The sequence below is a fragment of the Stigmatopora argus genome, chromosome 8 (genome assembly GCF_051989625.1).
Source record: "Stigmatopora argus isolate UIUO_Sarg chromosome 8, RoL_Sarg_1.0, whole genome shotgun sequence".
Classification (NCBI taxonomy): Eukaryota; Metazoa; Chordata; class Actinopteri; order Syngnathiformes; family Syngnathidae; genus Stigmatopora; species Stigmatopora argus.
In genome coordinates this window covers 4,680,882-4,697,045 of record NC_135394.1, presented here as the reverse complement: position 1 = coordinate 4,697,045, position 16,164 = coordinate 4,680,882, and the positions used below count along the sequence as shown (strand labels likewise).

Sequence of the window (16,164 nt, the reverse complement as noted above, 5' to 3'; positions counted from 1 at the left end):
TTCGGTCAAATCCAGCTGAAAACAGCGTTTAATGATTAAATACAAATACTAGTATTTGTATTTAATCATTAAACTAACAAATACTAGTACGACCTGTCCGTCTGTCAAACGTCCGTCGGCGAAACGTCTTTAGGCGAATCATCCGGTCACGACATCATCATTGCTCGCTATCGGCACACCAGTATCACACCTGCCACAAGCAGGTGCATGTCAATGTTCCCTCTGGCTGCCACTTAAACGGCGCCATCATGGGGAAAGGGGTAAAAAAAAAAAAAAAAAAAAAAAAAAAAAAAAAAAAAAAAAAAAAAAATCGATCTTTCATATTAAGACGGGGGCCGCAAATTATCGTCCCGAGGGCCGCAGTTGGCCCGCGGGCCGCAAGTTTGAGACCCCTGCCTTAGACCCAATCCAAGTTTTCCACACCATCATCTAGACCAGGGGTCTCGAACTCAAATTACCTGGGGGCCGCTAGAGGCCGAGTCTGGGTGAGACTGGGCCGCATCAAGATTTCCACAAGAAAAGCACTGATAAAACATTCCAACGTTATCAAATATCTTTATTTTTTAACAAAAAATAATGAATTAAATAAATTAACTTAAAGATGAATAAAAAATAAATCAATCAGTAATACAAAACCAAATAATACTAATGAGCATACAGTAGATATACACTGGCTGGCTAAGTAGAGAAAATGAATTATTTTTATTCCGTTTCAAATGTCTGTATTAACAGCTCTTTAACCTTTAACTTTCTGAACTTGAATGGAACATTGAACATGAAATATTCTGAACACGGCTTCTCTTGCCTACTCCTTGCTGCTAGAGACCTGGCAGCGCTTCTTCTCACATAGTCACATTTGGCTTGAGGGAGGAAGCAGTGGAGACCCTCAGTAGAGCTTGAAGATGCTCATCAGTAAGTCTGGACCTGTACTTGGACTTATTGAAGTTCAAGGTGGAGAAGAGCTTCTCACACAAGTATGTGCTCCCAAAAAGGCACATGGTCCGTTTGAACCTTCGGGAAAGTTCAGGGAAGCTGGGTGTCAACTCTCTCAAAAATTGCCCAAGCTTGTCTGCTTCTCCACTCACCTCCCTGAACTTGGCTTTGAGTGCAGAGTTGCACTGCAGGTCAATGAGCTCAATTTGAAGCTCAGGAGGGGCATCTTGCACATCAAAGGAGAAGGGGTCCGCAAAAATTTGAAATGTGGCTTTGTGTGTCTTGAAGTCTGCAAATCTGTGATCAAATTCCTCCTGTAGCTTCGAAATGGCCTCAACATACTTCTCACCACTGAATGGTGTGCCTGCATCCACGAGAGCCTTGCATGCTGGGAAATGGCAAAGGTTTGTCTGAGAGAGCTGGGCTTTCCATAACACAAGTTTAGTGCAGAATGCTCTCACGTTGTCATAGGCAGCACTGACAAGTTGCCCCTGGCCTTGTAGCTTCTTGTTCAGTACATTAAGCTCATGTGTGATATCAACAAGAAAAGCCAAGTCAATGAGCCATTTGGGATCACTTAGCACAGGATCAATCAACTTACAAACGGCGTAGCTAGCTTTGACTGCTGCATTACTGTCTTTGGTAGCCTTCTTGAAGAGATCCTGTTGCCTCAGAAGACGTGTTTTAAGACTGGCAACCTGGTTGGCTCTCTCATCTCCCTGGTATTTTTCGTACTCCTCAGCATGTCTCGTAGTACAATTACGTTTCAAATTGTATTCCTTGTGCCCCGCAACTTTTTCAGTGTAAATGAGACACGTCGGGGTGCCCCTGTGTTCAACAAAGAAATATTGCACTCCCCACTTTTCTTGAAACTGTCTGTGCTCATCACCGACCTTTCTCTTCACGGCAGGCTTTGAAAGAGACATCTCTGGGGCTCTGTAATATGTTTTTCCACTTGGAATGAGTCTCGGGTTGATCTTTCACATTCAGTCGCGCGGGTTTGTGGCGCATGTGCACTTTCGCTCTCCGTTTCAATCGCGGAGATGGCTACAGACACTGACACAGGCTGGATCACGGATCATAGCGCCTCATTCAGTTCTATGCTGAGAGCAGCGGAGGAGTGTGCGCGCCGAGCGGAGTGATCGGCCTCACGGCCTCTCCTCCGCGCAGCTGATTGGAGGAATGAATGGGTGAGTGAGCGAGGCACTGGACAGCCCGGCCGATGTCCCGCCCTCCAGAGCCGTATACCTCACCGTGATTGGTTCATTCAGCTCCGAACCAAAGTTCCCTCTAATTTTTTGTTGGTCTGAGCAGAAAGACAACCTCCCTGAGCGCACTGAGTACCAGTGTGAGCGACATCATCGGTACTCGGATGATTCGCCTAAAGACCTTGGGCAGGCAGATGTAGCAGAACCGAGCCGTAAAATGACAGCAATCGGGTCAAATCCATCCTAAAACAGCATTTAATGATTAAATACAAATACTGGATGATATCGCGATGGAGGCAAAAAAACGTCTATAGACGTCCATTCGCCAAACGGCTCAAAATGCTCTCAAATTCGGTCAAATCCAGCTGAAAACAGCGTTTAATGATTAAATACAAATACTAGTATTTGTATTTAATCATTAAACTAACAAATACTAGTACGACCTGTCCGTCTGTCAAACGTCCGTCGGCGAAACGTCTTTAGGCGAATCATCCGGTCACGACATCATCATTGCTCGCTATCGGCACACCAGTATCACACCTGCCACAAGCAGGTGCATGTCAATGTTCCCTCTAATTTTTCATGTAAAACATGCTGTAAAACAAGAAAAACATGAGTGGACAGAGCTACTGCCACTGGCTGCCACTTAAACGGCGCCATCATGGGGAAAGGGGTTAAAAAAAAAAAAAAAAAAAAAAAAAAATTAAAAAAAAAAAAATCGATCTTTCATATTAAGACGGGGGCCGCAAATTATCGTCCCGAGGGCCGCAGTTGGCCCGCGGGCCGCAAGTTTGAGACCCCTGATCTAGACACTTAAAACACTGCCTTTCTCACTTCTCAGAGCTCCATTAAAAGGTTTCCTGCCAAGCATCTCCTTCCCACTCATGGTTGAAAACACTGGAAGAAATTACTGTATACCTCAATTTTCATTCCTTTATCCTCAAGTAAGAATGAAGTTGTGTAAGGCTGCAGTGTCAGGCTGAAAAAAAGCAATGCTATGGTTACCCCGGTTAAAAAAAATGTACAAAAGCACAGGAAAACAGATTGATAGGAATTGAGTGAAGAAGCGTTTGATTGGCATTTATGTAGTGCGCAAAGAGCCAAGCGACTGAAAGGCTGCCCGGGAATCTAACCGGAATGTGAAGCTTTTGCTCAGACCACCGTCATTCCACAGAGTAAAATACTACACCGCCACCACGTCGGCTTTTGCCAAAAGAAAGAAAACAGCCATCCTCTTTGCTTTCCTTCTTACCAGGCTTGAGAGAATCTGTGTGGAGGGATGATCATACGAAACTGTCCCTTAGCCTTCAGTAGACTATCAAGATCAAGCACGGATATACTTTGCACACTTGATAGATGTTTAAGATGATGCAAAAAATTTAATACTTTTTATCCCTCTCACAATTAATCAGTGATCATAATAATGACAGGTATTGCAGGCGGGACTGTTAGGATTGGTACTCGGACGTTTGGTCGCCGGGACATTTGGTCGCCCAGACGTTTGGTTCCCGGACGTTTAGTCGCCGGACGTTTGACAACCTGACAGAGATTTTACTGTTGAAACCAGCTCTCAAAATTATATTCATGAGAGAGAGAGTTTAATATATAAATATCTACTGTTGAAACCACCTCTCAAAATTATATTCACCTGGGTGACCAAACATCCAGCGACCAAACGTCCGGCGACCAAACGTCCGGCGACCAAACGTCCGGCGACCAAACGTCCGGCGACCAAACGTCAGGCGACTAAACGTCCGGTCACGGGCGACCAAACGTCCGGTCACGATTAGGATTCATCTTTAATTTAATGTGTTTTTCTCGCAGGTTATGAAGAGGTAATCCGGATCCCAAAAGGTTCAGTGTTCATCCATATTCAAGAGCTCAACATTTCTCTAAATTTCTTAGGTAAGAGTCCACATACAGTTCTAATCACTAATGTTCAAATACTCAAAAAAACATGTTTTCTTGGTTAACAAATGATTCATTCATTCATTTTCTGAACCGCTTATCCTCACAAAGTTTGCGGGGAGTGCTGGAGCCTATTCCAGCTAACTAGGGACACCAGGCAGGGGACACCCTGAAATGGTGGCCAGCCAATTGCAGGGCACAATGAGGCAAACAATCATTCACGCTCACACTCATATCTAGGGGCAATTTAGAGTGTTATACCAGCCTACCAAGTATGTTTTTGGAATGTGGGAGGTAATCGGAATACCCGCAGAAAATCAACAAAAGCTTAGAGAGAACCTGCAAACCCCACACAGGATGGTCCGAACCTGGAATTGAACCCTCGTTCGCAGAAGTGTGAAGCCAACGTGCAATCCACTCCTTCATAATAATTATGATTGTATTTTTTAAAATATTCTTTTCAAAGGGTTAAGATTTTTATGAATACATTTAAATGGTAAATTATAATACATTCATAAAATATTAATAAAACAAAATTAATGCAATTAAAATAAATAAAAGTAGAAATACTCTGTATATGGGCTCTAATATAACTCAGAAGTTTTTTTTGTATTTATTTCAAATATGATAGTATTTGAGGCCTAACTTCAAAGGACCACTTTAAGTACTTATAGTACATTTTAAGTACCGTACATTGATTGTTTCCTTGTTCTTCTTTCGCGTCTGTGACGTAGTGCTGAAGAGTAAAAACGATCAATCCCTCCTCGATGGGAAGTTGGCCGCTGACACACCACACAGGCTTAATATTGCTGGAACAACGTTCCACTACAGGCGACCCACTGATGGTCCAGAAACACTTGAGGCTCTTGGACCAACAAATATGACCGTTGTTGTCATGGTAAATAGAACGTTTGACAGCTACTTGTTTGACATGTATGCATAAAAAGAGTCAGAACCAGATTTTATGTAAATCTGTGTGCAGATGATGGTCCAGGATGGGAATCCTGGAATCCACTATCGTTTTAATCCACCTGTCAACCGGGAACCGCTGATTGGTTTTGCCTGGTACCATACATCTTGGTCACACTGCTCTGCCGTCTGTGCCGGAGGTAAGGAGACTCTTTTATCATTTTTTTTAACGCTCATTTTTAAATATTTTATTTGTTTGTATTTAAATTTCTGTATCTGGGTTATTTGTTAAATGCAAATTCTGGCATCAAGAGGTTAATACTCATTATTTCATGCTCCTGTTTTGGAATCTTTTAGTGTGTATGTGCGCTGGTATAACTGACGTCACACAATGTCTGCGCTTGTCATTTTATTACTTTAAACATTACTTCAAACAGTAATATCAAAGGTGTAAGAAATTCCAGATTTGCGGGCTTTAATAGTTTGACCAATCCTCTTTCACATGAACGTTGTTTATACAAAGTGTCATTTCCCTTTAAAAAATTAGTTGTAAAATGACTCACTTCATGAAACCTATTCATATGGGGAAATGGGAAATTGTTTTAATTGCCTTTTGCTTATTTATGTGCTACTTAATAGCACTCTTGGCTGATTTTAGTTGACCCAGTTATCTGGGTACGTGGCCCACAGTACAGCAAGGAAAATTTGTGAATCCTATGCAAAATTAAGATTTCATCTAACTTGAAAGTCATGGAAAATGCAATCCATTTCATGTCTCAGCTCCAAATTAAAGTTATTTTTTTCTTAGAATTTTGAACTGTAGGACACAAGCGATTATTACCTTATAATTTACCACAAATCTCTTTGGTCTGATATTAGATGCACTGTTTTATATTCCACAGGCACAATATTTTTTAAAGGGAATGAAAACTAGCCTACTCATTGGTACAAAAATGTTTTTTGAAAAATAGGTTGCCATGTGTTCAGTGAGTACAGGGTTATATACACACACTTTGGCCTTCTCTGAATAGCATTGTATAATGAATCACACCTTGCAGCTACTGTCAAAACAACTACCTAAATGATGCTATGCCTGTTTATGTGCTGATCTTATCACACGCCTTAGGTGAGCAGATCCAGCAGGTTGTGTGCCGGAAGCGATCAGATAACTCTGTTGTTTACAACCACTTCTGTGATAAGAAGCACAAAGCCAAAGAGAGACGCAGATTTTGCAATACTGAGCCATGTTCCCCAACGTGAGTGTTTGGGCTCTTTTTGTCATGTACCACGGGCTGTCATCAGGAAGCTGATATGAGCGCTGTTGTCTTGACTAGATGGTGGACAGGAGGGTGGTCGGATTGCAGTCATAGCTGCAATGGCGGCCTAAGGACACGTGAGGTTTTATGCAAAAGAAGGATATCCGCAGTGGAGGAGAAGGTCCTTGATGACTCTGCCTGCCTCTCGTTGCGCCCCTCATTCACTGAACCCTGCAACAACCACAGCTGCCCTCCTGAATGGATGGCCCTGAATTGGTCAGAGGTAGGCCAAAGCTTGTTCCTGCTATAAAAAAAATATTGGGCAGTTCACACAGTCCTAATGGAAGTGCCATTGTGTTTCCAAAGTAATGGAAGCAATTGGGAAACCAACTCCATGTTCTGCTAAACAACACGTCAAGTGTCCTAATCCAAATGTCACTCTGAGAATGGCAAACTCATCTTCCTTCCTGAGATGTCTGTCCTAAAGTGAAGTCAAGAAATTCCAATAACACGAGTTGCTTTCGTTCTTAACTGAAATGAACTTTAAAATATGGTGGTCTGCTATGTTTAGGTTTAGCTTCTTTTTTAAAAAAAAACATACCGACCATGTCTATACAACCCTAAAATGTAACTTGATGATGATATTTGCTGCTCCCCCCCCCCCCCCCCCCCCCGGATACGTATATTTACTTTGTTTCTGTTCCGTAAATTACCGTTCCTAGACAACCCCATGACCTGTAAGCAGCCAAATGAAATCATTAAACAAAGCTTCATAGTTGCACGTTTTTTTTAAATAACTTAACTTAATGCAGCTTTTCTCCGCCGTATTTTGCTGAAGTAAAGACGCATGAAAGAATAATAATCGAATCCAGCTTGATTGACTGAAACTGATCAAGGTTTTTTTGTACAGAAGCTGCCCTCCTCTGAGTGAACAAAGCTTTGTGTTTTCTGTGACCGCAATGAACCCAACGCTCATTTGCTCTGCCGTTATCCTCATGTACCCCGCCTGCAGTGTACACCCAGCTGTGGTCCTGGCTACAGACACCGAGTGGTTTTATGCAAGAGTGGGGAGAGTGGAGACATTCTGCCAGACACCAAGTGCCCAAAGCATGGCAGACCCACCTCAAGAGTGCGCTGTAACCTGAAGCGGTGCCCTCCTCCTCTGTGGGTGACGGGCCCTTGGGGTGAGGTAAGCCTGTCCCCCATCTATAAGGTGCTATATAGGCTAAGACTTCTCATTTCTACTGAAACAAACCTCCGCAAACCAAAAATCTTACTTCAGTCAAGTGAGCAGTTTATGAGCAACTGTAATGGGTTTAGGGAGAGAGTGAGTTACTTTTTGTGCTCTTTTGTTCTCTTGTGCATAGCAACCATTAAATGTGGGTTTTATTGCTACCCGTTTCTTGTAAGTGGATTATTTTATTTTAACTCATCTTTTCTTTTGTTATTCCCTCTGGTTGAGGAGGTTATGTCAAAACAGTTTTATTTTTAAGGCATGTTAGGTTTAATAGTAGGCCTGTAGATGGATTTCATACAACACTGTTCTCTGAAATGTGCTTTTTGTTGAAAATTGATTAATTGAGCCCACTCCAGTTTCACTAACTAGACTATAAAAACTAAAAAGTAGTATATAACATATTGTCACAACATTATTCAATGCAAAATCCTCCTGAGTACACTCTGAATATGACCTTGCTGGCTACTCTCGTAGTCCCCACAACAGTGACTGGATAGCCAAGGACGAGAATGATGTCATTGAAACTTATGGTGTCCATGTCTTACTTGTCTGGAAAAACAAATGATGCAGCCCTCATAATGAATTTAACTGGTGTCAACGACTTCACTAACATAGAATAACAAGCAGAAACGTCAGTGGCCTCAGTTTTCTTGGTCCTTTTTCAGACGAGCTTGTGCTTGTCTTAAATTAGTACTGGTTCTTTCTGTTTCGACCAAGTAAACACTGCCTCCAGAGGCTGAAAACAGGTGCAGTGCAGGCACCAACTCCTTGTTGGGCAATGAAAAGGCCTACAAGGCACTGAGTCAGCGGGCAAGGAGCCCCATGTGCAATGTTCTTAAAAAATTTCATGTGTTTGGGCATACTTGGGGACAAATGGGAGCAACATCTGTGCATCCAGTGGCCTCAAACCAGCATCACACCAGTTCAAAACCTTGAAAGATAGCAAATTATTATTACTCATTCATTTTCTGAACCGCTTATTCTCACAAGGGTTGCGGGGGGTGCTGGAGCCTATCCCAGCTAACTGCCTGCCCCAGGCAAGGGACACCCTGAATCAGTGACCAGCCTATCGCAGGGCATAAGGAGATGGACAAATATTCACACTCACACTCAAACCTACGGACAAAATACTGTGCTCAACCAGCCTATCCCGCATATTTTGGGGATGTGGGAGGAAACCAGAGTACCTGGAGAATACCCACACAAACCCTGAAAGAACATGGACACACCACACAGTGAGGAACAACCAGGGATCGAACCCTCAACCCCAGAAATTTGAGGCCGATACGCTAACCAGTCAACCACCAGGCCAGTAAATTATTGTTAATTAAGTAATTAGAAAAATGAAATTACACAGCATTTTTTAATTCGTTTAAAAGTACACCAACGTAATCATTTATATATTACATGATTTAATATAAGTGGATTCAACTTGGCTCCTCGTCAATGGAAAACCAAACCGGTTCGTTGGAAGGATGCCAAGTTTTATGCCATTAGTTTTAAACTGTTGTGTCACGTTTGACCTCTTGGCCAATGTCAACCAATTTTATTATAGTTGAATTTTGTGTGCAATAATAATACTGTTTATTCTAAGCAGAAACTACATGCATTTTTCTGCAATTCTATTCCTGCATCGTCAACAATGTCATCATCGTAAATTTTCTTGTCATACCGTATTATGATATAAAGGCTCTATCACTCATTCCTATGCTTTTGTCTTACAGTGTTCTTCCAAGTGTGGCCTGGGTCAGTTGATGCGCTCCGTGCAGTGTCTGACACACACCGGCATGCCATCCAATGAGTGTCTAGAACATCTGCGACCTGCTTCCATGCAGCAGTGCAAGAGCAAATGTGACCTCATTCTACCCATCAGTAGTACAGACAATCCTGAAGGTTAGTGGTCCGAGTGTAACCAAACACCATTAAATGTCTCAAAGAATAATGGATTTACCCGACTCAATCAACTTTGCACTGTAATCAGGCAGGAGTTGCAAACCCTCAATGATTTTGATAGTTAATGAGTCTTTTAGAATTTGTAAACTTTCTAAACCTGAGTTTGAAATACTGAACTTGACTAGTTGAAACATACAAATATAATAAAAATAATAATGTAATTTGATATTTTGTTGTTCGATTTCTATCCTTGTATGAAAAACGGAATATGAATAATTTAATTTGAAATTGATTTTGTTTGAAACATTTCAAACAAACTTGAACTGAATGTGAGGTTTTTAACCATTATAACTTTCCATGTCAATTTTATTCACCATCCCCCAAGAATTCAGTTACGGTTACTTGGGAAAGCAGTCAATCGCGGGTAACAAAGATATATTCTTAGCCAATCAACACATTTGTTTTGGATGTTATGATATATGCCTGCCTTGAGCAGGCAAATGGGAAATATTGAGTTTTACACACAGTTACATGTTTTTTTGTGCATCCTTACCCATGAGAAGAGTAACTGAACTGGGAGGAGGTGTCATTTGGATTTGGTCGCGTCTGTCACGTCTTCGCTCCACTTACGTTCAACTGTAAAAAATATAATTTAAATACTTTCATAAAATTTAAATGTGAAACATGTTTGCTCTTCTTTTTTTAAATTTCATTGTATTATTTAAGATCACTATTTGCTGTCACTTCAGAAATAAGAAACAATAAACCTGCTCTTTTATTTTTTTAGTAATTAAAGTTATATAATTACAGTTTACAAACAATAAATAATCTGTGATTTTCTCTCATTTAAATCAATGTTATTCAGTTTTTATCCAAAACTGTCTCATGACATAATGACAAAGACTATTCTATTCCTGTAGTCCACGATCTTTGATTGAAGACAACAGAAATTTTATTTTAGCCTGAAATATGAAGTCAAAGTGCATGATTTAATTTGGCGGCCCACATCAAATGATGCGGTGGACCATATTAGATCCCTGAGCCTTGAGTTAGACACCCGTTTACTAAGGTATTTAAACATCATCCCAAGTGAGCAACTTCTCAAAGATCACTTTGCATTTAAAACACCAAAAAACACAATATTTTGAATTGTCATTATATAAACTAAGTCATCTGTGTCAAAGTGGTGGCCCGGGGGCCAAATCTGGCCCACCGCATCATTTTGTGTGGCCCGGGAAAGTAAATCATGAGTGCCGACTTTCTGTTTTAGGATCAAATTAAAATGAAGATTATAGATGTATATTAAATATCCTGATGTCCCCCTTTTAAATCAATAATTGTAATTTTTTAATCATTTTTTTCTGTTTTTAGTTCAAAAATCTTTTTGTAAAATCTAAAAATATATTTAAAAAAAGCTAAAATAAGCATTGTTTTAGATCTATAAAAAATGAATATTCAGGGCTTTTAATCCAGTTCTTTTAATCCATTTATTAAAAAAAATCTAAATATTATATCTAAAATGGTCCGGCCCACGTGAAATCAAGTTGACGTTAAACCAACCCGAGTCTGACACCCTTGAACTAAGTGTTTTATAGTCCAATAACTATGCCATGTCTTTCCTGCAGAATGCAAAGATGTGAACACTGTAGCCTACTGCCCTCTGGTGCTCAGGTTCAAGTTCTGCAGCCGGCCCTATTTTCGACAGATGTGCTGCAAGACATGCCAGGGACACTGATCCGGACCGGTGAACCTCACAACACACAAACACACTCAGAAAATCAGAAAATGAGTCTCGGACAAAGCGTTTGGGATGCTGCCAGACACACACTCAGAGGAACCTCCGAGCAGTCAAAGTCCATGCGGGACCAGAAACCCCTCCTCAAGCAGCCGTGTGCTGAGTTTTACATTCCACCGGAGGGAAGGCTGCTCAAACCTGTCTTCTATTGTAATATTTTTTGGTGCTACTTCTACAGCTGCTCCTTGGCTACAGGACAGGTTCGGTGTTCAGAGGGCCACTTTGTGCTTGATTCGACCTCATTGTAAAGCGGTTGTATTTTTGGCCAATTATGTGTTTAAAAATCCACTTTGGAGAGACAATCCATGAAAACCAATATGGTATGTTGCCTCACAGTTGTTACTTGACCACGTGCCTCTCCCAACACCCCCGATTATATATCGAAGCGTTTGTCGTGTGAGCAAAGTTTGATCATTTGTTTAATTGTTTGTTTCATTCACTTGTACAGTATACAGTACAAATGCGTTTTTCCAGCATAATTTTGTGATAGCTATTTTTTGTATACTCTGTTCTATTAACTCGCTAAAATATCTTCGTACTAGTGCTGGGAAATTGATTTAAAAAGAACATTGGGATCGATCAGCCGTGGGATATTAGTAATTGACTTTGTGCAGATGGAAACTGACTAGTATGGCAGATTTTGAACCGTCGTTCTAAAAAAATTAAATGGTGGTACTTTTCAAGTAGTTTATTATGCTGCATTTAGACCGACCTCGTATTATCGCATCGCCCGTCGTTAAATGCTGTTTTGTGTTCAGACCGTCAACAAAAAGTTTGCATACCCTGAATAACCCCCGGTTTACATAACTTAAAAATAAGTAATATAACAACTTCAAACTAATAACTTTATGATTCTTTCTCCCAATGTTATTTAAATCTCCCAATATTACGCCAAAAGTAGTTTTGTATTGATAGGTTGCCAAAAAGTCAAACAAAACAACTTCCGGTTCACGTTACTTAAAAATAAGCAACAAAACAACTCCTAATATTACAATATAATACTTAATTCTCGTAATAATACGACTTTAATCTCATATCTCGACTTTTATCTCGAAATATTACAGGTCAGACTTCATTGCCGTAAATATTGCGACCTTAATATCTGAGATTTTTTACTTTTACTATTTTAATCCTATTTTCTCTCTCTCTTTGCTTGGAGTTTTATTGATTTTATGTATTTCTGGCTTTAGCAATGAAGTCACACAAGTGTAAAAACATATTTTTTGCTTCCCCTTCATCGCTCAAATCTGTCACAGAAAGATCAACTCAGCCTTTTTCTTTTTGAGGAGAAAAAAAGCATCCCCTGCGACCCTGGTGAGGATAGGCGGTATGAAAGATTAAAAGGAAAGGATGAACGCACACTCCAGGTCATGTAAACTGTATAGCTAAACATATACAGAATAACAAAGAAAATTACACACTGTCAATGTGTTAGATGACGTTTTATTGAAACTACCATTAAAAGAAACAACTGAAAGTTTAAAAATACTGCGAAACATCGAGACAAGATCGGACAAATTTAAGAAAAAGTCGGTTTGTCCTACTTCCTGACAGACTCATTTGTAACATTAGAAGCTAACATTTAGCATTCAAGGTTGTGTGGCAAGTTTAGTTTGGCAGCTTTGAACAAAATGGAAAAAAAAGTTGTCAAAATCTCCATCCTGTGTCAAGACACGCTATTTTTGTCAGTTTGAACCACTTACTCGACAGTTTAAGTAACTTTAAATATAAACGGAAATTCAGTGTCTGAGTAAGAGAGACATTGTGACTCATTGTCTAATTATACACTGTCTTCTATGTGGGTTAGCCACATGATTAATGATCATCATTCAAACTGGTGGTGGAAATGTAAAAGATCTACAGTGAACAGAAACAGAGAAATCGTTTAGTTGTATATTCATTATCCATCTTCCCAAAACATTTACCGTATTTATTCGAGTATAACGCGCACCCATAATTTGTGACTAAAAATTGGTATGATTTTTTTTTTCACTTTTTATCAGCTCACACCAAGAATTGCACGGGTACTGGTAACTGGCAAATGCTGAAAACATGTCGCCATGACAAAACATTTATTTACAATATATGGTACGGAAACCTGGTAAAACAAACTACATGTATGAACACAATTCTCAAATGGAATTTACAATTTTAAATCCTTAAAGTCTAATTCATCATTATAATATTTAAAAAATTTCAAAGACTGATTCATCATCATCAGACTCACCAAACAATTGATTCCATTCTTCTTCTTGAGTTCTTTTTTTAAGTGTGAGCACTAGCTAATAGAATGAGCTCTTGCACCCCATCTGGTGGACAAAGACATGTTGTACGTCTCCCATTATAATGGCTGCCAAGGGGACTTTTTCACCAGCGGCGTTTCACTGGGATTCGTGTATAGCGCGCACCCGAACTTTGCTTCAGTTTTTTGGTACAAAATTTTGCGCTTTAAACTCGAATAAATACGGTACATGTTCTTTTCCAGGGTCACCAAATGTCATGTTACTATTGTCTATCAAGTGTGATGTTACATCTCGGTGCATCACGCACACACAGTCACATATCTTGAACTTGTTTATTGTTTTGTGTTCTAATAACAGTTTTCGAAGCACTATTATTGGTACTGTGTACGTGGACAAATTTATTTCTGGATTTCTAGATTGTATTTGTGGATATGCAGCAAAGATATTCCCAACTGACTCTGACACCATGACTCAACTGCGGCCTTCACAGATTGTAGCTCTGCGTTCGTGATATTTTTCTTCATTGTGGTGCTTTCTTTTGGATGGGTGCTAAAAATTCATTGTCATGATTTGTGTCCAAGTTGTGTTTCCAGTCGAATTATACAGTATATTCATTCAGAAATTGTACAGGGGCAGTTTCAGGCAGTCTCATTTGCAGCTTCATAGAACTCCCACTCTGCTTTGTGCATTGGTTTAAAAAGGAAATATTAAACTGGTTAAACGTGTTGCATCGTTGATTGAAAATGAGCTTTCTGTGCTAAAATTTGGTCCATTATTAAATATGATTATTTATAAAGGATGTGTCCAAACATTTTTCTATGCGGTCCCGCTTTCAGAAAAATCAAAAGACACAACTACTTTAAATCCTTATGATTGGCATATTGTCATATCATACAACACTAATGCATATGTATAGTATCTACAGTGGCGGTCCGTGCATTTTCTAGCAGCGCCTTCAGCGAATCAACCCAACCCTCAAAAACTATTTTATGGCTATAAAGGCTCAAGCACCCTCACAATCTTTGTGTATATGTGGAATGGAAAATGAATGAATGAATAGCATGTACAAACTAATGAAGGAATTTGTCCTTAAAAATGATTGTGATTCGTAAATGGTGAGTTTTCAGTTGATGTATGCGTAGGAAGGAACACATTCTGCTGTCACAAACGATAGGAAGTAAGCACAGCTTGGTGGAGCTTGCTGCCCTCAACACATACGCCATCAGTTTTTAAAAGATTTGAATGCAGTCAGTGTCAATGTTCCCTCTAATTTTTCGTTGGTCTGAGCAGAAAGACAACCTCCCTGAGCACACTGAGTACCAGTGTGAGCGACATCATCGGTATTCGGATGATTCGCCTAAAGACGTTTCGCCGACGGACGTTTGACAGACGGGCAGGTCGCCGAATGGACGTTCCGCCGAACGTTCATTCGGCCGAACGGAGGTTTCGCCGAAACAGGATTCGCGCGTTCACCCCGCCCCCGGATCGTGTGTGTAAAAGTTTTTCAACCTCGGCCCGCGGGCCATCTACGGCCCGTTAGGATTTTTAATCCGGCCCGCCGCCGTTTGTTGTCCAAATTATAGTAAAAATCAATGTTAGTCTACCATCAATGGCAGCCCGGGAATAAGCACTCTTGGGCGGGCATGGCAGTCCGGGAATAAGCACTCTTGGGCGGGCAGATGTAGCAGAACCGAGCCGTAAAATGACAGCAATCGGGTCAAATCCATCCTAAAACAGCATTTAATGATTAAATACAAATACTGGAGTTCTTTGGACATTAGAACCGAGCCCAGGGAAGTGAATTCCTTGGTAAAATGTCGCGATGATGTCGCGATGGAGCCAAAAAAACGTCCATATACGTCCATTCGCCAAACGGCTCAAAATGCTCTCAAATTCGGTCAAATCCAGCTGAAAACAGCGTTTAATTATTAAATACAAATACTATTATTTGTATTTAATCATTAAACTAACAAATACTAGTATTTGTATTTAATCATTAAACGCTGTTTGAACGAACGTTCATTCGGCGACCTGTCCATCTGTCAAACGTCCGTCGGCAAAACGTCTTTAGGCGAATCATCCGGTCACGACATCATCATTGCTCGCTATGGGCACACCAGTATCACACCTGCATACCTGTCAACCTCAGCCAGTTGCTCCCCTTATTAATGATTGCAATTCCCCGTATTAAGTGATAATAAACCGTACACACACAACGCGGCCCATATTTATTCGCATAGGGCGCACTGTGAAGTATACAATTTTCCCCTAAGTGGACGGGGTGTCATTAGCCTTTTGTATGCACTAAATTCAAGATTCTGTAGATGTTGTATGACGCTGACAGCTTGATTGTCTGGGTACACGCTATACAGTGAAAAGGCGGGCGTGACGGATGCGGGTGCGCACATCTTAAAGCATGACAATACACTGTATTGTCATGCTTTAAGATGTCCACTCGCAGCAACTTTCACGTCTTTATTGCAAGGGACACAGAATGAGAATTGAGTGCCTCTTAACGATGCTTTAATCCAGCCAGCATATTCACCTTGAAGTAACTCCCATTCTTTCTGGTGTCGACCCGATCCTTGAGTTTCTTACTAGGTGGCTCCTCCATGCTTGCTTCCACGATATTTACTCTATGTATATCTACGCATGCGCATGTCATCCTTTATCGATATTGCCGTACGCACCGCTAAAAAAATACATACGATTGAGGATAATTTTTGCTGGTATACCGTGACAATAGTAACGATCGATGACAGTAGCGTCGTTGGCTACCAGC

At 40.5% G+C, this 16,164-nt stretch overlaps 1 protein-coding gene across 1 annotated transcript in view; it reads left to right on the top strand.

Annotated features, from left to right (window-relative positions):
* adamts10 (ADAM metallopeptidase with thrombospondin type 1 motif, 10) overlaps positions 1-14,107 on the top strand; it is a 46,873-nt gene extending 32,766 nt beyond the window's left edge. Inside the window, exons 19-26 of the mRNA XM_077608042.1 lie at positions 3,966-4,046; positions 4,784-4,947; positions 5,032-5,158; positions 6,085-6,214; positions 6,293-6,497; positions 7,227-7,403; positions 9,176-9,344; positions 10,970-14,107. Coding sequence (XP_077464168.1) covers positions 3,966-4,046; positions 4,784-4,947; positions 5,032-5,158; positions 6,085-6,214; positions 6,293-6,497; positions 7,227-7,403; positions 9,176-9,344; positions 10,970-11,079 — 1,163 coding nt within the window. The 3' untranslated portion in view covers positions 11,080-14,107. The remainder of the gene's footprint in view (positions 1-3,965; positions 4,047-4,783; positions 4,948-5,031; positions 5,159-6,084; positions 6,215-6,292; positions 6,498-7,226; positions 7,404-9,175; positions 9,345-10,969) is intronic.
* Positions 14,108-16,164: the final 2,057 nt, after the last annotated feature.